The sequence below is a fragment of the Neovison vison genome, chromosome 8, assembly GCF_020171115.1.
Source record: "Neovison vison isolate M4711 chromosome 8, ASM_NN_V1, whole genome shotgun sequence".
Classification (NCBI taxonomy): Eukaryota; Metazoa; Chordata; class Mammalia; order Carnivora; family Mustelidae; genus Neogale; species Neogale vison.
The window spans coordinates 42,071,885-42,099,784 of NC_058098.1; the positions used below are offsets into that span (position 1 = coordinate 42,071,885).

Sequence of the window (27,900 nt, forward strand, 5' to 3'; positions counted from 1 at the left end):
GGATCTTAAACTGTGGGGAGGTTGGGAGAATTGCTCACAGTGAGTTCCTAGACTCTGCTTCAGGGTGAATCTTTATTTTTTTTAATTTTATTCATTTATTACAGAGAGAGCACAAGCAAGGGGAGGGTCAGAAGGAGAAACAGATTCCCTTATTAATGGAAAGCCAACACGGGGCTCGATCCCAGCACCCTGGGATCATGATCTGAGCCAAAGGCAGACACTTAACCAGCTGAACTACCCAGACACCCCAGACTTTTATTTATTTATTTTTAATATTTTTTTTATTTTTTATAAACATATATTTTTATCCCCAGGGGTACAGGTCTGTGAATCGCCAGGTTTACACACTTCACAACACTCACCAAAGCACATACCCTCCCCAATGTCCATAACCCCACCCCCCTTCTCCCAGCCCCCTCCCCCCAGCAACCCTCAGTTTATTTTGTGAGATTAAGAGTCACTTACGGTTTGTCTCCCTCCCAATCCCATCTTGTTTCATTTATTCTTCTCCTACCCACTTAAGCCCCCATGTTGCATCACCACTTCCTCATATCAGGGAGATCATATGATAGTTGTCTTTCTCCACTTGACTTATTTCGCTAAGCATGATATGCTCTAGTTCCATCCATGTTGTCGCAAATGGCAAGATTTCATTTCTTTTGATGGTTGCATAGTATTCCATTGTGTATATATACCACATCTTCTTGATCCATTCATCTGTTGATGGACATCTAGGTTCTTTCCATAGTTTGGCTATTGTGGACATTGCTGCTATAAACATTCAGGTGCACGTGCCCCTTTGGATCACCACGTTTGTATCTTTAGGGTAAATACCCAGTAGTGCAATTGCTGGATCATAGGGCAGTTCTATTTTCAACATTTTGAGGAACCTCCATGCTGTTTTCCAGAGTGGTTGCACCAGCTTGCATTCCCACCAACAGTGTAGGAGGGTTCCCCTTTCTCCGCATCCTCACCAGCATCTGTCATTTCCTGACTTGTTAATTTTAGCCATTCTGACTGGTGTGAGGTGATATCTCATTGTGGTTTTGATTTGTATTTCCCTGATGCCGAGTGATATGGAGCACTTTTTCATGTGTCTGTTGGCCATCTGGATGTCTTCTTTGCAGAAATGTCTGTTCATGTCCTCTGCCCATTTCTTGATTGGATTATTTGTTCTTTGGGTGTTGAGTTTGCTAAGTTCTTTATAGATTTTGGACACTAGTCCTTTATCTGATATGTCGTTTGCAATATCTTCTCCCATTCTGTCAGTTGTCTTTTGAATTTGTTAACTGTTTCCTTTGCTGTGCAAAAGCTTTTGATCTTGATGAAATCCCAATAGTTCATTTTTGCCCTTGCTTCCCTTGCCTTTGGCGATGTTCCTAGGAAGATGTTGCTGCGGCTGAGGTCGAAGAGGTTGCTGCCTGTGTTCTCCTCAAGGATTTTGATGGATTCCTTTCTCACATTGAGGTCCTTTATTCATTTTGAATCTGTTTTCATGTGTGGTGTAAGGAAATGGTCCAATTTCATTTTTCTGCATGTGGCTGTCCAATTTTCCCAACACCATTTATTGAAGAGGCTGTCTTTTTTCCATTGGACATTCTTTCCTGCTTTGTTGAAGATTAGTTGACCATAGAGTTGAGGGTCTATTTCTGGGCTCTCTATTCTGTTCCATTGATCTATGTGTCTGTTTTTGTGCCAATACCATGCTGTCTTGATGATGACAGCTTTGTAATAGAGCTTGAAGTCCGGAATTGTGATGCCAGCAACTTTGGCTTTCTTTTTCAATATTCCTTTGGCTATTCGAGGTCTTTTCTGATTCCATATAAATTTTAGGATTATTTGTTCCATTTCGTTGAAAAAGATGGATGGTACTTTGATAGGAATTGCATTAAATGTGTAGATTGCTTTAGGTAGCATAGACATTTTGACAATATTTATTCTTCCAATCCAGGAGCATGGAACATTTTTCCATTTCTTTGTGTCTTCCTCAATTTCTTTCATGAGTACTTTATAGTTTTTTTAGTATAGATTCTGTGCCTCTTTGGTTAGGTTTATTCCTAGGTATCTTATGGTTTGGGGTGCAATTGTAAATGGGATTAACTCCTTAATTTCTCTTTCTTCTGGCTTGTTGTTGGTGTAGAGAAATGCAACTGATTTCTGTGCATTGATTTTATATCCTGACACTTTACTGAATTCCTGTACAAGTTCTAGCAGTTTTGGAGTGGAGTCTTTTGGGTTTTCCACATAGAGTATCATATCATTTGCGAAGAGTGATAGTTTGACTTCTTCTTTGCCGATTTGGATGCCTTTAATTTCCTTTTGTTGTCTGATTGCTGAGGCTAGGACTTCTAGTACTATGTTGAATAGCAGTGGTGATAATGGACATCCCTGCCGTGTTCCTGACCTTAGCGGAAAAGCTTTCAGTTTTTCTCCATTGAGAATGATATTTGCGGTGGGTTTTTCATAGATGGCTTCGATGATATTGAGGTATGTGCCCTCTATCCCTACACTTTGAAGAGTTTTGATCAAGAAGGGATGCTGTACTTTGTCAAATGCTTTTTCAGCATCTATTGAGAGTATCATATGGTTCTTGTTCTTTCTTTTATTGATGTGTTGTATCACATTGACTGATTTGCGGATGTTGAACCAACCTTGTAGCCCTGGAATAAATCCCACTTGGTCGTGGTGAATAATCCTTTTAATGTACTGTTGAATCTTATTGGCTAGTATTTTGGTGAGAATTTTCGCATCTGTGTTCATCAAGGATATTGGTCTATAGCTCTCTTTTTTGATGGGATCCTTGTCTGGTTTTGGGATCAAGGTGATGTTGGCCTCATAAAATGAGTTTGGAAGTTTTCCTTCCATTTCTATTTTTTGGAACAGTTTCAGGAGAATAGGAATTAGCTCTTCTTTAAATGTTTGGTAGAATTCCCCCAGGAAGCCACCTGGCCCTGGGTTTTTGTTTGTTTGGAGATTTTTAATGACTGTTTCAATCTCCTTACTGGTTATGGGTCTGTTCAGGCTTTCTATTTCTTCCTGGTTCAGTTGTGGTAGTTTATATGTTTCTAGGAATGCATCCATTTCTTCCAAATTGTCAAATTTGTTGGCGTATAGTTGCTCATAGTATGTTCTTATAATAGTTTGTATTTCTTTGGTGTTAGTTGTGATCTCTCCTCTTTCATTCATGATTTTATTTATTTGGGTCCTTTCTCTTTTCTTTTTGATAAGTCTGGCCAGGGGTTTATCATTTTTATTAATTCTTTCAAAGAAGCAGCTCCTAGTTTTGTTGATTTGTTCTATTGCTTTTTTTGGTTTCTATTTCATTGATTTGTGCTCTGATCTTTATGATTTTTCTTCTCCTGCTGGGCTTAGGGTTTCTTTCTTGTTCTTTCTCCAGATCCTTTAGGTGTAGGGTTAGGTTGTTTACCTGAGACCTTTCTTGTTTCTTGAGAAAGGCTTGTACCGCTATATATTTTCCCCTCAGGACTGCCTTTGTTGTGTCCCACAGATTTTGAACCGTTGTGTTTTCATTATCATTTGTTTCCATGATTTTTTTCAATTCTTCAATTTCCCGGTTGACCCGTTCATTCTTTAGAAGGATGCTGTTTAGTCTCCATGTATTTGGGTTCTTTCCAAACTTCCTCTTGTGGTTGAGTTCTAGCTTCAGAGCATTGTGCTCTGAAAATATGCAGGGAATGATCCTAATCTTTTTTTTTTTTTTTTAAAGATTTTATTTACTTACTTGATAGAGAGAGAGATCACAAGTAGATGGAGAGGCAGGCAGAGAGAGAGAGAGATGGAAGCAGGCTCCCTGCTGAGCAGAGAGCCTGACGCGGGACTCGATCCCAGGACCCTGAGATCATGACCTGAGCCGAAGGCAGTGGCTTAACCCACTGAGCCACCCAGGCGCCCGATCCTAATCTTTTGATACCGGTTGAGACCTGATTTAGGACCGAGGATGTGATCTATTCTGGAGAATGTTCCATGTGCACTAGAGAAGAATGTATATTCTGTTGCTTTGGGATGAAATGTTCTGAATATATCTGTGATGTCCATCTGGTCCAGTGTGTTGTTTAAGGCCGTTATTTCCTTGTTGATCTTTTGCTTGGATGATCTGTCCATTTCAGTGAGGGGAGTGTTAAAGTCCCCTACTATTATTGTATTATTGTTGATGTGTTTCTTTGATTTTGTTATTAATTGGTTTATATAGTTGGCTGCTCCCACATTGGGGGCACAGATATTTAAAATTGTTAGATCTTCTTGTTGGACAGACCCTTTGAGTATGATATAGTGTCCTTCCTCATCTCTTATTATAGTCTTTGGCTTAAAATCTAATTGATCTAAGGATTGCCACTCCTGCTTTCTTCTGATGTCCATTAGCATGGTAAATTCTTTCCCACCCCCTCACTTTAAATCTGGAGGTGTCTTCGGGCTTAAAATGAGTTTCTTGGAGGCAACATATAGATGGGTTTTGTTTTTTTATCCATTCTAATACCCTGTGTCTTTTGATTGGGGCATTTAGCCCATTAACATTCAGGGTAACTATTGAGAGATATGAATTTAGTGCCATTGTATTGCCTGTAAGGTGACTGTTACTGTATATTGTCTCTGTTCCTTTCTGACATACCACTTGTAGGCTCTCTCTTTGCTTAGAGGACCCCTTTCAATATTTCCTGTAGAGCTGGTTTGGTGTTTGCAAATTCTTTCAGTTTTTGTTTGTCCTGGAAGCTTTTAATCTCTCCTTCTATTTTCATTGATAGTCTAGCTGGATATAGTATTCTTGGCTGAATGTTTTTCTCATTTAGTGCTCTGAAAATATCATGCCAGCTCTTTCTGGCCTGCCAGGTCTCTGTGGATAAGTCAGCTGCCAATCTAATATTTTTACCATTGTATGTTACAGACTTCTTTTCCCGGGCTGCTTTCAGGATTTTCTCTTTGTCACTAAGGCTTGTAAATTTTACTATTAGGTGACGGGGTGTGGGCCTATTCTTATTGATTTTGAGGGGTGTTCTCTGAACCTCCTGAATTTTGATGCTTGTTCCCTTTGCCATATTGGGGAAATTCTCCCCAATGATTCTCTCCAGTATACCTTCTCCCCTCTCTCTTTCTTCTTCTTCTGGAATCCCAATTATTCTAATGTTGTTTCATCTTATAGCGTCACTTATCTCTCGAATTCTCCCCTCGTGGTCCAGTAGCTATTTGTCCCTCTTTTGCTCAGCTTCTTTATTCTCTGTCATTTGGTCTTCTATATCGCTAATTCTTTCTTCTGCCTCATTTATCCTAGCAGTGAGAGCCTCCATTTTTAATTGCACCTCATTAATACCTTTTTTGATTTCAACTTTTAGATTTTAGTTCTTTTATTTCTCCAGAAAGGGCTTTTATATCTCCCGAGAGGGTTTCTCTAATATCTTCCATGCCTTTTTTGAGCCTGGCTAGAACCTTGAGAATTGTCATTCTGAATTCTAGATCTGACATATTACCAATGTCTGTATTGATTAGGTCCCTAGCCTTCGGTACTGCCTCTTGTTCTCTTTTTTTGTGGTGAATTTTTCCACCTTGTCATTTTGTCCAGATAAGAATATATGAAGGTGCAAGTAAAATACTAAAAGGGTGGCAACAACCCCAGGAAAATATGCTTTAACCAAATCAGAAGAGATCCCAAATCGTGAGGGGGGAGAAAGGGGATAAAAAGAGGTTCAAAAAGAAAGAAAGGAAAAAAAAATTAAAAAAAGAAAACGAATGAAGAAAAGTATAAAAAAGAAAAAATATATATATATTAGATAAACTAGTTAAAAAACGTTAAAAAGGAAAAGGGTAAAAGTTAAAAAAAAATTTTAGCAAAAGAAGAAAAAAAATGAAAAAGAAAAAAATTACTTTAACTGCAAGACTGAAAAACCACAGGGAGGAAGCCATGAGTTCCATGCTTTGCTTTCTCCTCCTCTGGAATTCTGCTGCTCTCCTTGGTATTGAAACCGCACTCCTTGGTAGGTGAACTTGGTCTTGGCTGGATTTCTTGTTGATCTTCTGGGGGAGGGGCCTGTTGTAGTAATTCTCAAGTGTCCTTGCCCAGGTGCAATTGCACCACCCTTACCAGGGGCTGGGCTGAGTAATCTGCTTGGGTTTGCTTTCAGGATATTTTGTTCCCTGAGCGCTTTCTGTAGAGTTCCGGAGGACGGGAATACAAATGGCGGCCTCCTGGTCTCTGGCCCGGAGGAGCCAAGAGCCCGGGGCCCCACTCCTCAGTGCGCCCTCAGAGAACAGTGCCCAGTAACTCCCGTCTGCCTGACCTCCGGCAGCACTCCGAGCTCACCAAGCCTGCGACCGGTTCAAGGTAACCCCGAGCTGTGAGCTTACTGTTGGGTCTGTCTCTGTAGCTGGCTTTCCCACTCCAATACCCGCAAGCTCTGCGACACTCAGACACCTCCGATCCTTCTGTGACCTTGCGGGACCTGAGGCCACGCTGACCCCGTGTGGGCTTCACCCCGGTTTAGCCTCTGGAGCGATGTTCCTCAGCGGAACAGACTTTTAAAAGTCCCGATTTTGTGCTCCGTTGCTCCGCCGCTTGCCGGGAGCCGGCCCCTCCCCCCCCCCCCCCCCCGGGGTCTATCTTCCCGTCGCTTTGGATTCACTCCTCTGCCAGTCCTACCTTTCAGAAAGTGGTTGTTTTTCTGTTTCTAGAATTGCTGTTCTTCTTCTCTTTGATCTGCTGATGGATTTGCAGATGTTTGCAATCTTTAGATAAGCTATCTAGCTGATCTCCTGCTAGCTGAAGTAGTCTCAGCCTGCTACTTCTCCACCATCTTGACTCCTCCCCCAGATTTTTATTTTTTAATCATAAAATTTCTCAAACCTATAAGTCACTTGAGCAATACGGAAATGAATAAGATAAAGGTCCTCATACTTGGCGTTGGAATTAAGATTAAAGTAAGAGACTGGGATGGAGCAATAGTGAGGTACATCGATCATGTGAATTACCCAGTAGTAAGAAGCGGTAATTTCACATTTTGACTAAGCAGACTTAATATAGCATGAAAATGACTGCACTCAACTAACCCCACCCTTGAACAGGAATGCTGCTCTTGAAAACTTGGCTGTGAAGGTAAGGAGAAAGGGCAGTGGTTAGATGTGTTTGCTTGTCAAGGATGTTTAATTTTTTGTTGTTGTTCTTAAGTAAAGGTGACTCTTGGGATATGTGAAAGCTGAGAAGAGCAGAGACTCTTCCAATACAACTGGGATTAAATCTGCAGATGGCGAGCAAAGCAGAGCCAAACCCTCTCTCGCCCTTCTGTTGCACAGGCCTGATGTTCCTGGCTTTCTTGAAGATGCCAGATGGAAACCACTCTTGAGCAACCTTCCTTGGTGACTCACTGGCTCATTATCTCACAACCAGCTCATGTATTTATAAACTTTGTCATTTGAGCTGGTGAATTCTCCATTACATTTGGACTCGATGGTCCATTTTATTGGTCCCATAACTGACCACCAAGTGGAGAATTTAACTAAGGACAATTTCCAATGCCTTGTGAATACTCTTTCCATATAAAGGCAAGCATTTGTTCAAGTCAGCTGGTCATAGGAAAGGAGAGTAAAGGCTTTGGCTTCCATGCTTCCTAGAGTTCCTGCAATATGGATCCTTTTAACAAAGCCAGCAGACACATCTACTTGCACTTGGCTCCAGAATGATCAAAGCGACTCAGAGCTGTAATTTTAATATGCCAATTATTTTCTGAAGAAAAACATAAGACTGCTTTATATGCATGAAAATAATTTGTGTCTATGTCTAATATCATAAATGATTTGCAATGAGTTTGAATTTGTATTCTCCAAGAAAGCCATGGTACTTACAATGTAGCAGCTTTGGTGTTGCTATAGACATTTTAGCCCAAATAACTATGAATTATTTGCTGTAATCATTTTAATGTTGTAGATTATTGTCAGTTCTATTACCATTGGATCTTGTGAACTGTATAGGACCAGATCATTTTATGATGTGAATTGTTTTATAAGCAGAGGCTGGCCCATTGACACATGTCAGCTTATGCACAGATTGGCAGTAGAGAGCTTTGTGAAGAAAGAGATAAACTTGGGGGTGCCTGGCTGGCTCGGTATGTTAGGTGTCCAATTCTTGATTCTGGCTCAAGGTTCTAAAACTAAGGCATGGGTTGTGAGCCCCTCTTAGTGCAGAGTTCACTTCAGACTCTCCCTCTGGCCATGCCCCCAGATCACTCTCCCAAATAAATATTTTTTTAAAAAAGAGAAAAAGAGATTCTCTCTTTCCCTCTCCCTCTGCCCTTCCCTCCCCTGTGTGCACATGCATGCTTTCTCTAAAAAAGAGAGAGAGAGAAAGAAAATAAAAAGAAAAGATATAAACTTGGTTCAGGCTTTAAAATATATTACACACTTATTGGTTACCTTTACAATCACTTATGAGCTCCCTATTTTTGAAATAAAACAGAATCTCCCTTCTAATTTAAAATTTAAGATTTTATATTCATTTGCAAAAGATACAGAGAAAAAGAGAGACAGAGAGAGAACAAGCAGGGGTCAGGAGAGGGAGGGGGAGAAACAGGATTTCCACTCAGCAGGGAGCCCAAAGTGGGGCTCAATCCCAGGACCTGTCCTAGGACTCCGGGTTCATGACTTGAGTGGGCATATGTTTAACTAACTGAGCCATCCATCCAGGTGCCCTAGAATCTACCCCTTTATACTAAAAGAATTCTATTTTATTTAAAATTCCACTTATAAGTTTTGGGACAAAACTGAATAAAAATTATTCATAAAGCCACCTGCCCTAAAGAGGGAACACTGCTAATGTTTTTATTTTCCATAGATGTTGGTGTTAATGATTGGAAGTAAAAATCTATTGTATTGGAAGAGGATGATGAATTTGCTTAAGAACACACATACAAAATGTAACTGGCAGGTTGAGTTGGGTTTAGGAATGTTTGGAAATGTTTTATGTGTGATGGTACTAGAAATGACATGTGTTAGGAAAATGAGACATTGGGAGAAACAGATCAGGAGTAAGAGACTGCACAATATTTACATTTTCGAGACAAGAAAAATGTGGGCCAAAATCTCATTTTGGAGTTCTACCAGATGAAGCTGAAGTTGAGGTAACATGAAACCAAGCAGGTACAATTCCTTTTGCTCCACTTATGGGTTCCTCTAGGACAATGATAATACAGTGAGCAATCCCACATGCATTTGAAGTAAACTGTAATTTGAGGGCAAAGGCCTGTATGATCTAGAAAGTTCTACCTGGGGGGAAGCCAAGGAAGGAATCTGAGAAGGGTTTACTCTGTAGGAAAAGGAGATCACAAGAGGAATATTTATTGAACAGGGATTTGAGACACAGATTACTGTGTGTTTAAGAGTGTGGACCCCAAGGGCACACTCCCTGGGTTTAAATCCTGATTGGGTAAGAAACCTAGTCTTTTAGTTTCCTTGACAGTAAAATGGGAACAGTAGTAGTTGTAGTAGTTGTAATGACAATTGTGAAACTAGAATGGTACTTGCTTCACAGTGAAGTAACTCCATACATGTTACCTGTTATCATCCACCAATGGCTTGCTTGACCATAATTAGTGTGGATAAGCTGGGAGTGTTGGAATGACCTTGCTTCCTGTGGCTGTTGCTTCATGGAAGACACTTGAGGATTAAGACAAGACCAAATGAGGGGGTGCCTGGGTGGCTCAGTGGGTTAAACCTCTGCCTTTGGCTAAGGTCATGATCTCAGGGTCCTGGGATCAAGCCCCACATGGGGCTCTCTGCTCAGCAGGGAGCCTGCTTCCCCCCCCCCCCCGCCTGCCTCTCTGCCTACTTGTGATCCCTCTCTCTCTGTCAAATAAATAAATAAATAAAATATTAAAAAAAAAAAAAAAGACAAGACCAAATGGCTTGTCCTGGTAGATTCTGTGAGAAGACTTGGGTGACTAACAAGTGGGGAGGCTTTTTCCGTCTTGATGACTTTTTCTACCTTAAAAATAATTTTTTCTTTGCTCTTTTCTCTGACAAAGGATTAAGATAGGTAGATGAGAGCCAACATTTGTACATATTAACATTGGCAGTTGTTCTAACATGCATGTGATTTGACTCTTGATTTTTCTCCTTAATATTGCAATAAGCATTTTCTAGTCCCATATGTTTTTTTGTAATGTTAATAATGTTAATGCTTAATATTTTTTCAGATTTTATTTATTCATTTGTGTCAGAGAGAGAGAGAAAGCACAAACAAGGGGAGCAGCAGGCAGAGGGAGAAGCAGGTTCCCCGTTGAGCAAGGATCCTGATGTGGAACTTGATCCCCGGACCCTGGGATCATGACCTGAGCCAAAGGCAAATGCTTAACTGACAGAGCCACCCAGGTGTCCCTGTTAATGCTTAATATTATGCTCAATATTAATATCCACATAATAATCTATTGTATAAGATTGTCTCATGATATACTCAACTATTGTCTACTCTTGAAAATTTTATGGATTCTGATTTTGTGATATTATAAATAGTGTGGCAATCAGGTTTTCTTATTTTTTATTGAGCACCTACCTGTTCCAGGTACTATTCAAGGCACTTGAGATAGCAATGAATTTAGCATAAATTTTGGTGTACATCTCTGATTTTTATTAGGAACCGATTATCCAGTTTAGCAATCACCAAGACATTGATCCATTGATTTTTAAGAAAATTCCATCGTCATCTTCTGCTGGGTTGGAGAGAGTTGGAGAAAGGCACAACCAGAATTTATGAGTGCTAGTCTCACCTCATGCAAGGGCAGAAATTTCATCTCTTGGTTTGTAAAATAATTTCTCTTTGATTATATCTGATCACTAAATGTTTTCAAACACACACACACACACACACACCCTGAACCAGGAAAGGAGAAAATTCGCATCCAAAGATCAATTTCAGCCAATCAAGTCCTTAATATGCATTTTTTAAAATGACAGGGGTATAATGCCTTGGTCAGGGATATTCAGTACGGCCAAGAATAATGTCCAGCACCCTCAGCCAGTCAGCAGAGGAATAACAACCATACACTGAGTGTGCTGGTTTTATTGCTAGATGTAGATAGTCTGTAGGATCAAACAAAAAATACCTGAAATCTGATGCCGTTATAGATCCTCTTGCAAATGAAAAGACTTTTGGTAAGTGGTTCTCAGACGAAGCATTTTCAACCATCTCATTTTTTAAGGCAAATGTTTAAGTTTTCGTGAGTAGATAGAATGGTTGGGGAGAATACAATGTTGCTCTTCAAATGGTTGGAAGCCTATCCCCAAGAATAATTATGCTAACCTACTCTTATTCCTGGGGTCAGAACTAGGACAAATAGGTGGATATCGGTAGGTGGTATTCTTCACATCAACCTAAGAACAACAGAAATTAACAACAATCAAAAGAAATGAACATGTTTCTAAAGCTTCCATGGAAGAAACTGAGCTTCTGTAAGTGGAAAAAGTTAAGCGTAGGCTGGATAAGTACCTTCAGAGGAGGCTGAAGTGGGATTTTTGCAGTAGGATGGTTCTTAAGCTCAGTGTGTGTGTCTGTGTGTGTGCACATGTAATTGTGTATTCACACCACACTTCAGTAACTAGAATTTGTGGTGTCCCTCAGAATGCATTAAAAGACTAGGAAAAGCTTTAAACACATGAGTAATAACTACAGTATAATCATCACTTTGGCATAGGAATACCCCAAAAGCTCTATAAAAAGTATATTCTGTTTCCACATTATTCTCATCACTCCCCTTCTAGAACTGTTTATGGTCACAAAACACCCTCCTCCATACACACAAGGAAAATTCCAGCATGTTGCAGTGATTCAGTAAAAACAGGATTTATCTCTAGGGCTGGGTTGATGCTATTCTACACCTATTATCACTTGTCTAAAACCTCATTTATTCAGCCCAGCATTCCCCCAATGGCATTGTCGTAATTATGACCCAAAAAATAAGCAGTACCTGTGACAGCGTCAAGTGTCCCAGTATACCTTAGTGTACCAGTGGTTATGGAGAATACATTTCTGATCATTTCTGAGGGCTTGAAGTCGCTTCTCTGGCTTTGTGTTATGTGTGTTGGAAGAAATTAAATAATAATGAACAAATACCCCCGATATTTTATAAAAGGTGAAAATTTTTCTCCTGTAAAGATTGGATTATTTTAAAATCAACAGCAGGAGGACTAGACCTTCTGAAAAGAAAAAAAATCATTGCCTCCAGTCCTAGAATGTTAACAGAATACAGAAATCTCAAACACATGCTGTTAAAATAAAATAACAACAATACATAAGCCATTGACACTTACCTTAAAGATGGTGATTTACCCTGTTTTGAAGGTTTCAGAAAATAGAGTCACAAAAGAACTCCATTTGCTTTACCCATGCCGCCATCTTGACATATCCAGAAGAAACTGAAGAATCAACATGTTACATTTGAGGCTTTTTATTTGACTGACAACTTGCACTGTTTTCTAATAAGCAAATAATAAATCGTCTGTGTGAAAATTTTCAAAAGTACAGATAAACCCAAGAAATCATTACCAAGTCACTACTTAGAAATAATCTCGGTTCACATGGTAAATTTTCTCATGTATGACTATAAATTTCCCTGGGATTGCAGGAATAGATGAAGTTAGAGATAAAGAGTTATTGTTAGAAAACCAAACTTTTCTGTACGTATTATCACTATCACTGTGGAAACCAGCATCTGACCTAGAGGTAGCATGCTTGATGAGTAGAAAATGTGAACTGGTAGCATCATGGAGGGCTGCTGGGTGGAGGGACCTGTAGCCTTTGGAAGCTGACTGTGCCCCCAAACAAGGGCCCCAAGAGGAACGTGCTATGCACACGGATGTCAATGACAGGACAGAAAGCCTTGGATCTGGCAAAAAGGCATGGATCTGACAAAAAGGCAGACCTGTCTAACCCACCCACAAACCCCAGGCCAAGGGCTCCACGCCAACCACATGGGACTGTTAGCCACTGTATTATGTCAATGAAGGTGCTCCCAGAAGTATCTGTTGAATGTATAAGCAATAGAGTGACCAGAACCAAAGGAGCATTTCCCCAAACTCTTCCTCTTCCATGTATAAATTGGCCTTAATCAATCTGTAATTGTTATTATGGTATAAGTACAAAAGATTCAGTATAACAAGCTGGTTTTGTTTTTCCCTGAAAATACATTTCCCGAGCTCCAGCAATGACCTTAGGACTAGGAACTTTGAACATAGTGGAATTCTGCACTAAGGTGACTGTTAGAAAATGACTAGCCATGGATGACCTTCATGCTGGAGAAGTAAATTTAATAATAGTGTGCTCTGGTTTGGGACTATTTGCTATAATCCAAATAAAGAAAGAATTTTAGAACTGAGTGACAGTGACCTAAATTCATCCTGGAACCCTCGTCTAGAGGGTAAAACTACTAACTAAACTTTTTATAAGACCCCTCCATGAGGTTTGGTTCACAGTTGCAAAATTTCTCTTCTCTTTGTGAATTTTTGCACATCCATCCAATTCAAGAAATATAGAGTCCCTTAAAGCACTTTCCTTTCTTTTTTACTCTAGTTGAAGATGATCTGTTGATGAAGGCTGAATACTAAGGCCCATCATTTTATTATGGCATTCCCAAGCAAGTGAAAACAACACTTTTTGGAAATTTGGTTACTAAATATTCTGTAAACCAGTCTGTTTCTAAGAAACAAATTGAAGAAAAAGTCAGTAAGTAAGAAATAAGAATAAGAATAAGAAAAAAAAATGAGAAAATAAGGATAAGAAAATAAAAATAAGAAGAAAAGTAAAATAAGAATAAGAAAGAATAAGCAAAAACAATAAATAAAAATAAGAAAAAGAATAAGAAAATAAAAATAAGAACAAGAAAATAAAAATAAGAATAAAAAATAAGAAGATAAGATAAGAAAATAAAAATAAGGGTAAGAAAGAAGAAGAGAAAATAATAAGTTTTTAAATGTGCGGTACTGTTGAAGAGTAACTTGACTAAAATATACTATGATCAGATCTATAAACTCTTGTGGTCAGTTACTAGCTAAGACTTGGGAGCCACTGGTTCTGGATCAACAATGATGAGTGAGGTACTGACACCCAAAGAGGGCACACTTGTCTAGTCTCATCTGCAACAAAATAAGAAGAATTTTAGCTCTTCCTTTAATCCTGCCTGAAGGATCAGCCCACTGTCTTGACAGTTCTTTGCAATGCAAGGTCCTCCCTGTCACCTATGCCATTTACAAGTAGCATTGTCCTTATGCATTTACCAAAGCAGCAAATAAAATTCTACCTCCGACTTCCCCCTTTTCCATGATTTTGTGAATCTGGGAGAGGGGAAAAAAAAAAAAACCGCTCATCTGAGTGCATTTGAGCCCCTGTTGGAGGGGGTGACTCATTTCGTCTTTTATTATATATTATTTTTTTTAAAGATTTTATTTATTTATTTGACAGACAAAGGTCACAAGAAGGCAGAGAGGCAGAGAGAGGAGGAAGCAGGCTCCCTGCTAAGCAGAGAGCCCAATGTGGGGCTTGATCCCAGGACCCTGGGATCATTACCTGAGCCGAAGGCAGAGGCTTTAACCCACTGAGCCACCCAGGTGCTCCACGTTTCGTGTTTTATATAAATCAAGCTCGAAGCTGAACTGGGCTTGAAAAAAGGTGTTCATTTTCCCGACTGTTATTTTTTATTTCCTTCCAGTGTAAAGCTTAGAAACAATCCACAACACTGTTAGCATTATTTGTGATTTGTCATGCACAGAAGCTGCAGATAATTTCATGACACATTTATTTCAGGTGTCACAGCTCACAAAATATTGTTTACACCCATCACCACTTCAAAATTAGGGTAGCTACATAGTGGAGTAGTTATTTAGTGCATGAAGTTGGTAGTTATTTACCATGGTTATTATGTAGCTAATTGTTATTATTATTTTTTGAGAGAGACAGGGCATGCATGAGGGAGGGGAGGAGAAGAGGGAGACAGGGAAAGAGAATCTTTTTTTCTTTTTTAAGATTTTATTTTTTTATTTGACAGACAGAGATCACAAGTAGGCAGAGAGGCAGGCAGAGAGGCAGGCAGAGAGGCAGGCAGAGAGGCAGGCAGAGAGGAGGAAGCAGGCTCCCCGCAGAGCAGAGAGCCCGATGTAGGGCTCGATCCCAGGACCCTGAGATCATGACCTGAGCCAAAGGCAGTGGCTTAACCCACTGAGCCACCCAGGTACCCCCAGGGAGAGAGAATCTTAAGCAGGTTCCATGCCTAGCTCAGAGCCTGAGGCAGGGCTCAATCTCATGACCCTGAGATCATGATCTCAGCTGAAATCAGGAGTCAGTTGGTGAACCAACTGAGGCACCCAGGTGCTCCTTTGTAGCTGATTATTAAATACATTCATAAGAAAACACATTTTTATAAGAAATGTAGAAGTAGGATCTAATCATAAGATACACCACATAAACCCAAATTAAAGGACATTCTGAATATAACAGACCAGAATTCTTCAAAAGTGTCAAGGTCACAAAAGGCTAAAGAAACATAACATCTACATAAAATGTGGGACCCTGGACTGGTTCCTGAAACAATAGGACATCGATGGGGCGGGGGGCACAAAAAATAGTGAAATCCAAAATAGAGTACAGTTTAGTTCATAGATTTGTACCGATTAATTTCTTTGTTTTGATATTTTGATATTTTGATAAATGTCCCATCATTATATAAGATGTGAATATTAAGGGAATCTGGGCGGAGATTGTACTGAAACATTATATACTATTTTTGCAACATTTCTGTAAGTCTATGGTTATTTCAAAATAAAAAGCTAAAAAGGATTACATTTGGGAACTGCAGAAAAAATAAAGAAACACATGTATTGCTCTACCACAATTTCTTTTTCTAATACTTTGATAAAAGTATTCCAAAATGATTACTTTCCTTTGAAATCCTATGTATTTTCTGCTTTAAAAATATCATCCTGACAGAGAACCCACTGCCTTCTCAGACTGCCAATGGGATCATAGCACAAAAATATAAAGAATCATAAATTAAGGAACTTGAAAGTTGCAGATACCTAATGCCAAAGTGACTGGATTAAAATCTGGGAGAAATAAGTAGCCCAAAAACCTCTTCACTTTGGCCTTGGTTTGGAATGAGTTGGCCTGAATCCAAGGTCCTTTCTTCAACTCCTCTCCACAGTTGTGTCCTGGAGGGACACTGACCCAGAACGGCAGGCAAGACCAACACACTGAGGGCTTCTCACCAGGAGCCACATCCCCATCCACTGGACACTCCCCACATAATGCAACAGACCACTCATGTTTCTCGATCATAGCACATTTGTTTTGAGCTTGGGCCAGGATTTAAATTATTAATCACATCCCGGGATATTTATGTCTCAGATCAGTTTCCAAGCTGCTTTAACATGCACACACAGGCTTTATCCCTCTGCCATATGCAATTATACAAAAACAACCTTGTGGATATTACTGGGCACCTCAGCAGGTGCTGTCGATGGAGCCAAATCAACAGAAGAAGCTAATTGGAAGCAACAATGCTAAGATGCTTTTAGGAATGGATGTTTATCCAAATGGCTGTATAACACCAGAGGCAGAGAGGAGAAGAAAGCAGTACCAAGAAAGAAAGGTGGGATGAGGGGGTGTGTCTGCACGAGCAGATCTACTCTAAAGATGGCTGCAGTCTGCCCCCAATATGGGATGGGCATCTGGGGACCAAATCTCCCTCCCTTTCCTCTCCTGCTCTGAACTCAAGAGGCCCTCACTGGACTCCAGGGAATTCAGTGGCTCAAAATGGAAACATGAGTTTGCTCTACTCAGTGCTAAAACATGATTAGAAATAATCTAATAAAATTACATGAAAAAGTACAGGCTGTTGGGTTTTGCGGTAGTGAATTACAGCTTGGTCAACGTGTATGGAAGTAGAACAACATTAAAATTCTATTGTCAGGTGATGTAGAGTCCATTCACAAACTTGGGGGACACACCTCCATTCAGAATTTCAGAGTAGGGACGCCCCCAGCATTTTGCCTGTGTTTGGCCAGTTAAATGTTGGATACTGCTGCTTGAGGGGTTATGAATATCTGTGAAGAACTAGTGATGTTCAGTGCAGAGTCAGAACTGAGAAGGGCAAGAGGGACGTCTTAAAAGGAGAACTGAATATAAATGTTCAGTGAGGGGTTGAAAGCATCTCATTTGGAGATCTTGAGGGAGATATTTGGAGGAATGCCTGGTGATTTCACACAGGTATAAAAAGAGGGTTGGGCTTTTCTAGGTCCTCGGCAGCCTCGTATGCCACGGAGCCTTAGAATCTAGCATTAAACAGAATTAAAACAGAATTAAACAGAATTTAAACTGAGGCAAGGGTATCTTGCATTCCCCTTCAGGGAACTCCTGAACTACAGAACGGAACGTCAGATGGCTCACCTCCAATGTGCTAGACATGGTATTAGATGCGTTACAGGCACTATTTCCTTTAGTCCTTGCTATGGTCATAAGAATGGGGTACTATTGGTCCTACTTACAGAAACGTGTGAGTTCTTTGTGGAATGGTGTTCTGTATTTAGCACCAAGCTATAGATTCCTGGCTCCTGATCTTCAATGTAGCATTCCAAATTCTGATCTGGTCAGAAATTGTGAATTTCCCTTAAAAGTGATCCATGTTCCTTTCCCTTAAAAAAATAATCACATTCAGGGGTGTATAGGTGGCTCAATGGGTCTTATAAACCTCTGCCTTTGGCTCAGGTCATGATCTCAGGGTCCTGGGATCAAGCCCCACATCGGACTCCCTGCTTGGCAGGGAGCTTGCTTCCCAGATCCACCTCCTGCCTGCCTCTTTGCCTACTTGTGATCTCTCTCTGTCAAATAAATAAACAAAATCTTTAAAAAAAAAGAATCATATTCAAAAAAAGAATCACAAAGATATTTTCAGAGAGGAAGTGCTGTAACACTCACATTATGCTTAAGCGCTTGTAATTTTCTTTTAGTTGTGCAAATTTGTTGCAAATAATCCTTTAGATGAATACATTACAGAAAAGAGTTAAAGAATCCACCAGTTTATGACAGCAAGGGTGAAAATATTTCCAGGTCAGACCGAAAGATTTTAATTGTGAGAGAGGACATCTCTGAATTAATTAACAAGGGCCATGAACTTAAAAATGGTGTCATTTCTGAAATGCTGGTATTGGTCAAGTGTCATTGTAACCAGATGAGAAATTAAGTGCCTCATTAAGAACTCCTGCCAACTCTGAAGCCAATAGAGGATGATGGATGGATGGATGGAAAGTCCAGTTAAGGGCAACAGATATGGGCATTGTTCTCGGAAGATTCCTTTGGGGACCAGCTCAGCACAAGTAGAGGGCCAAACCCAAGTTCAGGCTTCAGGTCTGGAGGCATCAAGGACCCAGATAGGATGACCACAAAGTCTAGCTTTTCTGCCCCCCTCTGCCCAGGGTGACCTTTAAGGTAATCCTTAACTGCGTGAGGTTTAGAGTTTAAAGAACAGCATTCAAATCTCTCCTGTGCCACTTAATACCTCTATGATATTAAGCAAATCCTTCACTTCTCTGATTTCTGAATTTCCTTGTTATAAAACAGGACTACAATACTATCCTCTAAGAGAGTTTCATGAAGTTTAGCTAGTTAATATATATAAGGAACTTGGCAGATTTCCTGGCACAGTGCTCAATGAATAGTAGCAGTTACTATTGTTAGATCTACTCGCCAAGGTTCTCCACTCTGGGCTGGAGAGATGAAGGGGAGCTAAAGGAACAGAACAAATTCACAAGAGTTGGACAGATACAGAAATGGATAAAATGTCCCAATGTGTTGATTCTGCAAGAGTCATATTAACACAAAATATGTAAAGTATCATTAACGTATTTTCCCATTAAGTTAAAATAATAATACTTTACTACTTTATTAAAGTAAGGGGAAAAATACCCAAGTGAAAGAACTTTTGCAGGTTCATAAATAGACTCTTCTCCCATAAGACCTACAGTTCTTTAATATTACATTTAGAAGAACATAACCTGTGAGCCTAGAGAGAAATCTAGCACCCACAGCCCTCAAGGAAATCACAACCTGGGGCTAAATCCATACTCAGTAAGGAAAGAAAATGCTTTCTTTAAAATATTTGTACAACATTAGGTCTATCTTTTACATTTATATTCCCTAGAATAATTCTGTTTTCTTTAGAATCATTTAGTAGTATGCATGATTATGTGACAAATATTTATTCATTTATGATTTTTAAATGATAATTCTCAGGAAAGTGTAGCCTGGCAAAAACTTCCATGCATACCCAAAAGATTGGCCAATTGGTTGTGGGCTCCACTGCTTTGAATGGTGAAACCATTCATTATTCAACAGACATTGATCATACACTTACTCTGTTCTAGGCACTTGGTAGATGCACAAGGTCAAGCATTGGGCCTGTCATGGAACCCATGTTCCAGTGAGCGGGATGTAATAGCACCAAGAGTAAGCAGCTACATTATGCCCACATGCAACACATCAACTGAGCTCTCCCCACCCCTGGAAACCACTGCATGAGGTAGGTACTATTACCACACACCCATTTTACAGAGGAGTACACTTGGCACAGAGAGGTAAAGTAACCTGCCTACAATCCCACAGCTAGAAAGTGGCAGGACTAGAATTAGAACCAGATGCTCTAGTTGTGGAGCCTAGATCCTTAACCATTAGGCTCTACCACCTCTTTAAAAGAAAGAAGAAACTGGTAAGAAAGTAAACATTGAAAAAAAGAGTTTCAGAGAATGAGAGTGCCACTATCATACAACAGTGATAACTATTATGAAGAAATTAAACTGGACATGGATAAGAGGTGTCAGTGGTAAAGATTTCTCCGGGGGGCATGTTTGCACTGAGATGGGCAATGAGCATCTCATCGGGCTGGGAGGTGTGTGCGGATGGATGTTGGGGTGACTCAATAGAGAGAACAGTAAGACAAAGTTCTAAGGTGGGAACAGGGTTGGTGACTTCCACAGGCCAGAAGGGCTATAGCAGCAGACTTGACATCAGGTGGGGTCTGAGGGCTAGACAGGACCCTGCAAGTCATTCTCGGAGCTGTGAGAGCCTGTGGAGGTTTTTCACATGATGAGACATTACCCAACACACACTACAGAGGTAAGACCCTAGAATTGCTTTATTCTGTCTTGTAAGAAAAAAGCCATCCTATTCTTGGTACTTTTGACATAGATGGAGTCTATGGGGTGCATAGTCCTTCTCCTTACACAAATCACAGATGTCACTTGACCACAGGTTTTCTGCTCTATGCATTTCCACCAACTGACAGACCAAACAAAAGCTCCTTGCTCCATAGGACTGGGATTACATGTTCTTCTCTTCCCATTCTAATCTCTGCACCTGGAAATGCATGCTAAGGAAAACAAAGTCAAAACAAAAGGACATAAAAGACATGGCAATGAGGAAAAGATAGGGTAGGAGGGGAGGGAGGAAGAGAAGGTAGAAAGGAGGCATGGTCAGAGCTTCCAGAGAAATGTAATCAAAATGGTGTATATAAAAGAGAGTTACCATAAGGTATTGGCTCAGACAATTATGGAGGCTGAGAAGTTCCATGGTGTGCCATCTACAAGCTAAAGATTCAGGAAGGCTGGTAGTTTGAAAGCTGAAGAGCTGTTGGTGTAGATGGAAATGTGAGTCTGAAGGCTACACCAAGGATATCACATGGAGGGCAGAGCAACCATGTCCCTCCCCGCTCCACATTCAGGCAGAATGAGAATTCAACCTTCTTCTCTTTTGTTCCATCCAGCCCTCAATGGACAGGATAATGCGCACCCACCTGCTTTACTGGGTACATGAATTCAAATGCTAACTTATTCCAGAAACACCCTCAAAGACCCACCCAAAGATAATGTTTAGCCAGCTATCCAGGCACCCCAGGGCCCAATCAAGTTGACAATGAAATTCACCACCACGGAAGAAGAGCAGGTTCAACCCTGGGAGCAGGAAGCCCCTTGTCTCTACCCCTAACCTGTTAGCTTCACTGCCCTTTATGGCAGCTCCCTACCCAGTCCTTCCTACCATTGTCTATAGCAGAAGCAAGCTAGAGTAGCCCACAGAAAGAATTTCTTTGCCTTTTGTCTCTGCTGCTTTTCTGCCTGGCCTCCCAAGGAAGATATTCCCTGTGCTTACTGCTTCATGCAGGCACTAAAGAAAGACAGCAGTTGTCTCCCTCCCAACATTTCCAGTCTGTGCTTGGCTGGAGACAAGACAAAATTGGAGACAAATGCCCACCAATGAGCTAGTGACCTGGTGGTCCTGGCAAACTTTGGGCAAGTCAAGGGGACTTTATGAAACCACTGAACTGCATATTACAAAATCCTCTCCAGAGAGGACATACTCAGGGGCTGGAGTATTTCCCTAGAGCTGCGTGCTCTGTCTCAGAGTTGATGTAGAAGGGAGCAGCAATCAGGGAGAACTATGCCGACCTTCCAACTCTGCTCACCCTGTCTTTTTTTTTTTTTTTTCACTTTATTTATACATATTTAATTAAGATGAAATAGGCATAAACCATAAAGAAAAAAAATCAGGATAAAGTGTCACTTCCATTTTGTAGGGAGGGGTCAGGAAATGGAACAGATTATCTGGGAAACATCCTAAGACCACCCCAAAGTAGTGAGGTTACAGAATGTTAAAGACAAAATTAAGTATTATTCCACTTAATCTACAAATGAATAAAGGGAGTCAAAACTTTATCCTATTTGGTATAAGAATTTTTAACATTTAATATATAGTGAATCATTTCTCAGAAAGTAATACCGGTTAAGTTTTAGAAGAAAGAAATTTCCATTACACAACTGACTAGAAAATCTCAAATGCAACTAAGCAGCTATGCTATAGCTCAGTATGTACCATTACATTGTTCTGGGCTAGTGTACATTTCAGTTTAACACAGAACTGCATTTTGGGTTTTAGAAAGGCAGCAATAGTTATATTTTGGCTTTTATTCTAGACGCTTAACACAGTTAAGGCGACAGTTGAAGCATATTAAGTAAAGGTAGTTCTAATTAAATGATGATCAACACAATCTCTAGCAACCTACATACACTGTATAATGCTTACATGGAATGAAACCAGTGTACTTAATTAGTATTTTACACGCACACACACACAGAGAACTAAAAAAACATCAAAAGCAGTCATTCTACATGTACTATGGTTACACATTAAAAATGCAATTATACCATAGAACTAAAGTAATATGAACAGCACTACTTGATATGTAAGATAAAGGTGACTGGTTCTAACACAGAGCTAAGCCTGTATCAGTCATTCTAATCATAATGGCTTGTAAAAGCTTCGGGTTTCCAGTAGAGAAACTACTCTATGAAAATCAGTTAAAATCTGTCCAAAGTTTCACATCAGTAAAACCAGGATAAGGCTACAATGATCTTGAAGTGTGAACAAGATATCCAATCAGAACAGTAAGATTCCCAGCCATAATGTAAGATAGAAAGGTCTTCATGCAGCATATGCTCTCTGGCTCCTAGAAAGCTTCATGTGCATAATATAAAGTTAAGTTGCCCAAGAAGTAAACTGGAGTTCAGTGAAGTTTCCATTGTGCCAAGACTTTTAAACTTCAGGAATGGTATGATCCATTAGGCTTTTCATAATGCTTGGTGCCATCCGTTTAATAATATGTTCAAAGATAAAAGCAGGCATGATTGTAATAGTAACTACAGTCTCAGATGTTGACAGTATGTCTGCAATTTGAGAATCCTTCAGCCCAATGACATTCTGCCCATTGACTTCACAGATGTTATGTTCTGTGAGAAGACCATTTCTGGCTGCAGAACTATCTTTCACTATGGATGTTATCTTTCCATTTTTAAAGATAAAGCCAACATGTCCAGTACTATCCTTATGCATGGTAACTGTCCGTTCAAAGGGCCTGTCACGAACAGTCATAGTAATCTTCTCTCCAAAAGCCTGTTTGAGTACCTTGTGTGCTTTATCAGAGCTCCAGCCTGCACAGTTTTCCCCATTGATCTGGAGTACTTGGTCCCCAAATCTCAGACCAACCAATGAGGCTGGAGAATTTGCCTGGACCAGCTGAACAAATATGCCATTATCTATTGATTTAAGCCTGAGCCCAATTTTTCCATCTTGATCCTTACACAAAATGACTTCACGAATCCCTTGCTTAATTTCTGCTCTACGAATTCCAACATCATTACCAGTTACAGGAGCCACCATATAGTTCATACTAGAAGGTCTTGCCACCAACCCCTGAACTGGTGCTCCAGAGACCACGGCCATATTTGCACGGATTTCTTCTTCATTTAAACTCAGGCCCATGTACTGGGAGAGCTCTGGATACAATTTAGGATAGAGATTTCCATCTTGAGAGATGGGAGCAGAAGCTTCAGACAAAATTGCTGGGTTGCCAGGGTTTGCAGAAAAGGTAGTTTGAGCCTGAATAACTTTGTCTACTTTCAGGTCTTCAAGAGATGGATACAGAGACATTTTTGCAGGATTTTTCTAGGCCACAAGGACCCGCTCGCCGCCATTACCACCCCGTCGCCTCCGGTAACTGGCTGCTCACCCTGTCTTAATGGCCATGCCTTCAAGGTAGTCATGGGCTTCTGACTCACAAAGCTCACCTTGACCTCAGTCACTTTTTTTTTCAACTTTCTGGTTTTGTTTTTTTTTTTAATTTTATTTTATTTATCTGACAGAGCGAGATCACAAGCAGGCAGAGAGGCAGGCAGAGAGAGAGGAGGAAGCAGGCTCCCCGCTGAGCAGAGAGCCCGATGTGGGCCTCGATCCCAGGACCCTGAGATCATGACCCGAGCCGAAGGCAGCGGCTTAACCCACTGAGCCACCCAGGCGCCCAACTTTCTGGTTTATAGGTCAGTCACATCAGGCCTCAGTGTTCTCAATGTTAAGTTGTAGCATTAACTCCCAGTTACCTAGCCTGTGCTATTCCAAGCACTCTCACGAGCTGCTTCATGTCATCCTGATAGTCACCTTCTGACCAAGGGATGACTGTCACCCCCATTTTACAGATGAGGACACTGACCTGAAATCGTATCTGAAGTTTATCTCCATAGACAGAAATGCTTCCTTTGCTGGGCTGCCTGAGTTGTATGAGAAATGGAATTCCTTTTCAGAATGCTGCTGGCTGGCTTCTCTTCTGCCTTGTCCTCACAGATCCTGGGTTGCTCAAAGTGACCATTTGTCTGGCCACAAGTTGTTAGCTTCCCAGACTTCTCTGCAGCTGGGAGTGGCAATGGGAAAGTCAGAGTTAGTAAAATTGCTTTCTCCAATCTTGGATTCAGATGGATCAAAGATTTGACAGACTCACAGCTAGAAGAACACCTTTCAATCCTGTGTTTGTCCATGTGAACTAGACTGATGTTCTGGACTCTACCACCTTCTCTCCCTATATTCTTGGAGCACATTTCTGGTGGGGAAATCACACATGCAACGATCAACAATAAAATGAGGCAGGGTGTGGTAAGAACTTTGGGCATGATGTAGGTATGCCATTAGGCCACAGGAAAGGGAGAGAGTTCTTTGGTTGGGAGGATCTGAGGACACATCATTGGAGAGATGGGCTTTGAAGCAGGCACCTGGAACCTCCTGGTGTCAAGACTGGCTGGTGCAAGTGCATGGTGAAAGTGTGTGAGGAATGCCAGGGGATCAGAGATGGGCTCCATTTGTGCACACACAGAATGCATGGAGAGAAGAGAACAGGGTTTTGTCTCTGATGTTCCAGTCCCTTTTCACCTTTTCCTTATGGTGTGTTCTTCATTCTTTCCTGTCAAAGAGCATCTTTCTCCTTCTCATGGTCACCTCTTAACCACAGTTGATGGTTTTTCCTGACTTTCATTAAATATCCCCAATCCCAGGAACATTTTCTGTTCAAGTCTCTCTCAAGTCTGTGAAAGAAGGGCAGCGTGCAGATGCTACTGGAGAAAATATTGGTCTGCAAGTTAATCACGCACTTCAGTTTTCATGGTGGGTCCCTTTGGTTGCAAACCCAGCTGAAGCCAGATCAAGGTGGGTTGTACAACCAAACCTTAGAAAGGACAATGTCAAGTGATGATGTTCAGGACACATTATTCCAAATACGGCACCTTGACATCTTGAATATTTTAAGCTAAAGGAGTATGAGAAAATGACAGAAGCAGGGAGGTCATTCTGACCTTCTTCCCACTGTTCTCCCTTGAAACAGGTCACAAACCCTCATGTGAGAAGTGTCCTCCCTACACTCAGGGGAAAGAACATCCTTATCTCTGAAGACAAAGGGATGGCAAGAAGGATCCTAGCAAAGAGGTCTTGCTGAGTTTCCCCCAGTTAGTTCTGCTTACCTCACACTCTTTGACCTATCGAACTCCTCCATGACCATCCACTCTTCATCAAACCCAGCATAAATATACATAGGTCTATTTGTTTCTATGGCTCTTTATTTCCTTATGAAGTCTACTGCGTTATGTAAAACTTTCATTAACTAAATTTACATGGTTTTCTCCTATTCATCTGTCTTTGTGAGTTTAATTTTCAGACCCAAACAGGGCCCCTAAGAGCATCCAGGAAAACTGTTTCCACCTCCGCTCCCTGATATGGATGAACCCAGGACTCATCCAGGTGAATCGCACTTGGTCTGTGTATGGGTTCCATGCCTACCTCTCTGTGATAATTTCATTTTCTCTCCCATGAAGAGGAAAGCTGAGAAAAGCTGCCCATGACTGAGGCAGTTCCCAAGTTTTATATTTTACTGCTTCACAGAGAGATTTAGAATTCTTCCTGTTTCTCCCTCCAGGAGAATTCCCTGAATCAATCAAAGACACAAAGTAATCACCTAGCAGCCCAAAATTGTCATTGGGATCATGGGGATCCTAAAAGAAGGGATGTGTCAGGGCAGATGGCACCCTAGATATCTATGACATTTATTTTCAGCATCTTCATTAATAGCTCAATTCAGTCTCTAAGTCAAGCACATTATTGAATTTGCTGAATCTTAGGTGTTTCTAGACTTTTAAGCAATTACTTGTTGCCTTCTGTTTGGATGTGAATTTCTTTGGCCAGCAAGATCCCAAACTCTCCTGCTTCCTCTTGACTTATCTACCTGATTTCCTGTGTTTGTTCCTTTCTCTTGCCTCCCTACATACCCACCTGAATTGTAGGAATTCAAGAAGACCTACCTTTCCTTCTCTGATGGTAATTAGCTCACACCTTCTTTTCTCACTTCCTGCTTCTACTCCCAATTACCACCCTTTCTATAATTTATTAAGTTAGAACAGAATGATGACAGACAGCATGCTGCCTCATTAACTAGATATTTTATTCTGTGTTCTTTGCTTCCCAACTAGATTCTAGGTCCCTGCCAACAGGGACCTTGTCAGATACTTTCTTCTGCTCTACCTCATATCATAATGTCAGATGTACAAGTTAGGTGTGCATAATAAAGCATTCCAAAGCTTAGTAGCTTAAAATAACAGCCATTTATTTAGCTCATGTTTCTGTGAATTGATTATATGAGGCTGGGCTCAGGTGGACTGCTCTGCTAACTTTGTCTGGGCTGGCTCACTGATCTGTGGTCAGTTAATTGCCAACTAGGCTGTTCTGCTTCTGGAGTTGACTGGTTGTTCCCTGGAGTGGAGCAGGGTGGTGGGTCTGCTTCCTTCTCACCAGCCAGCACACTAGCCTGGGTTCATTTACGTAAAGGTGGAAGATTTTCAAGAATAGTGAGAGAGGAAAGGTACAATGTACAAGCACTTTTTAAGCCTCTGCTCCTGTCACACTTGCTATTGTCCCATTGACCTACAGCCAAGGTCACAGTCAGTATAGGAGGAAAATAGCAGCATAGATAGAGGAAGGGGAGGAATTTTTGCCTGTTTTCGCACTGTTATATACAGCATATTCTAAGTTCTTGATTTAAAAAAAAAAAACAATCTCCTGCTTAAATTTTATATTTTCTGTTAAAAATCCAGCTCTTAAAAAATTAGTAGAAGTGATTCTCTTGAAACAGTTTTCTCTCTGTCATCATGTTCTTTTTTTAAGTTATTATTGGCTTTTTCCACACTGTATTTGCGCTATTTCTCCCCCTCTCTCATTTCTCATTTGCTCCTTTTAATTGACTGGATGGAACCTATTTATCACGTTGAAGCTGGATCCAGCTCCTTAGGGTTTTTCGTGGGTACATGTATGCATGCGTGTATGTGTGCAAACATACACGTGTATGGTATATAGGGAAATATTTCTCCTTTACCAGGTTTTAATTTCCTGTACAGGCCTATCTTGTTTTATGGTGCTTTGCTTCATTGTGCTTCATAGGTAGTGCATTTTTTACAAATTGAAGGTCAATGGCAGCCCTGCATCCAGCAAGTGTCCCAGCACCAGTTTCCAACAGCATTTGCTCACTTTGTGTCTCTGTGTCACATTTTGGTTATTCTTACAGTATTTCTAGCTTTGTCATTATTATTGTATTTTTTTATGGTGATCTGTGATCAGTGAACTTTGATGCTGCCATTGTAACTCTTTGGAGGCCCCATAAAGCATGCCCATATAAGACAGCAAAGTTAACAGATACATGCCATGCGTGTTCTGAGGGCAGACATGGTAGAAATAGCAAGAGAACTAGAATCAGAAGTGCAGCCTGAGGATGTGGCTGAATTGCTGCTATCTCGTGACAAACTTTGAACTTTGGGGAGCTGCATCTTATAGGTGATCAAAGAAAGTGATAGAATATACTTGAGATGAATCTCTAAGTAGAATCTACCCCTGGGGAAGATGTTGTGAAGATTGTCAGAATGACAACAGAGGATTTAGAATAGCACATTAGCCTAGCTGACAGGGTCAGAATTTGAGAGGATTGACTCTAGTTTTCTCCAATGCATTTCTAGCATTGT

The 27,900-nt window shown here is 40.6% G+C and overlaps 1 protein-coding gene across 1 annotated transcript; it reads right to left on the reverse strand.

Moving 5' to 3' along the window:
* Positions 1 to 21,741: 21,741 nt before the first annotated feature.
* On the reverse strand, positions 21,742 to 23,584 carry LOC122916282 (syntenin-1-like). The gene has a single exon (XM_044263483.1). The coding sequence runs from the start codon at positions 23,507 to 23,509 to the stop codon at positions 22,616 to 22,618; it is 894 nt and encodes a 297-aa protein (XP_044119418.1). The 5' UTR covers positions 23,510 to 23,584; the 3' UTR covers positions 21,742 to 22,615.
* Positions 23,585 to 27,900: the final 4,316 nt, after the last annotated feature.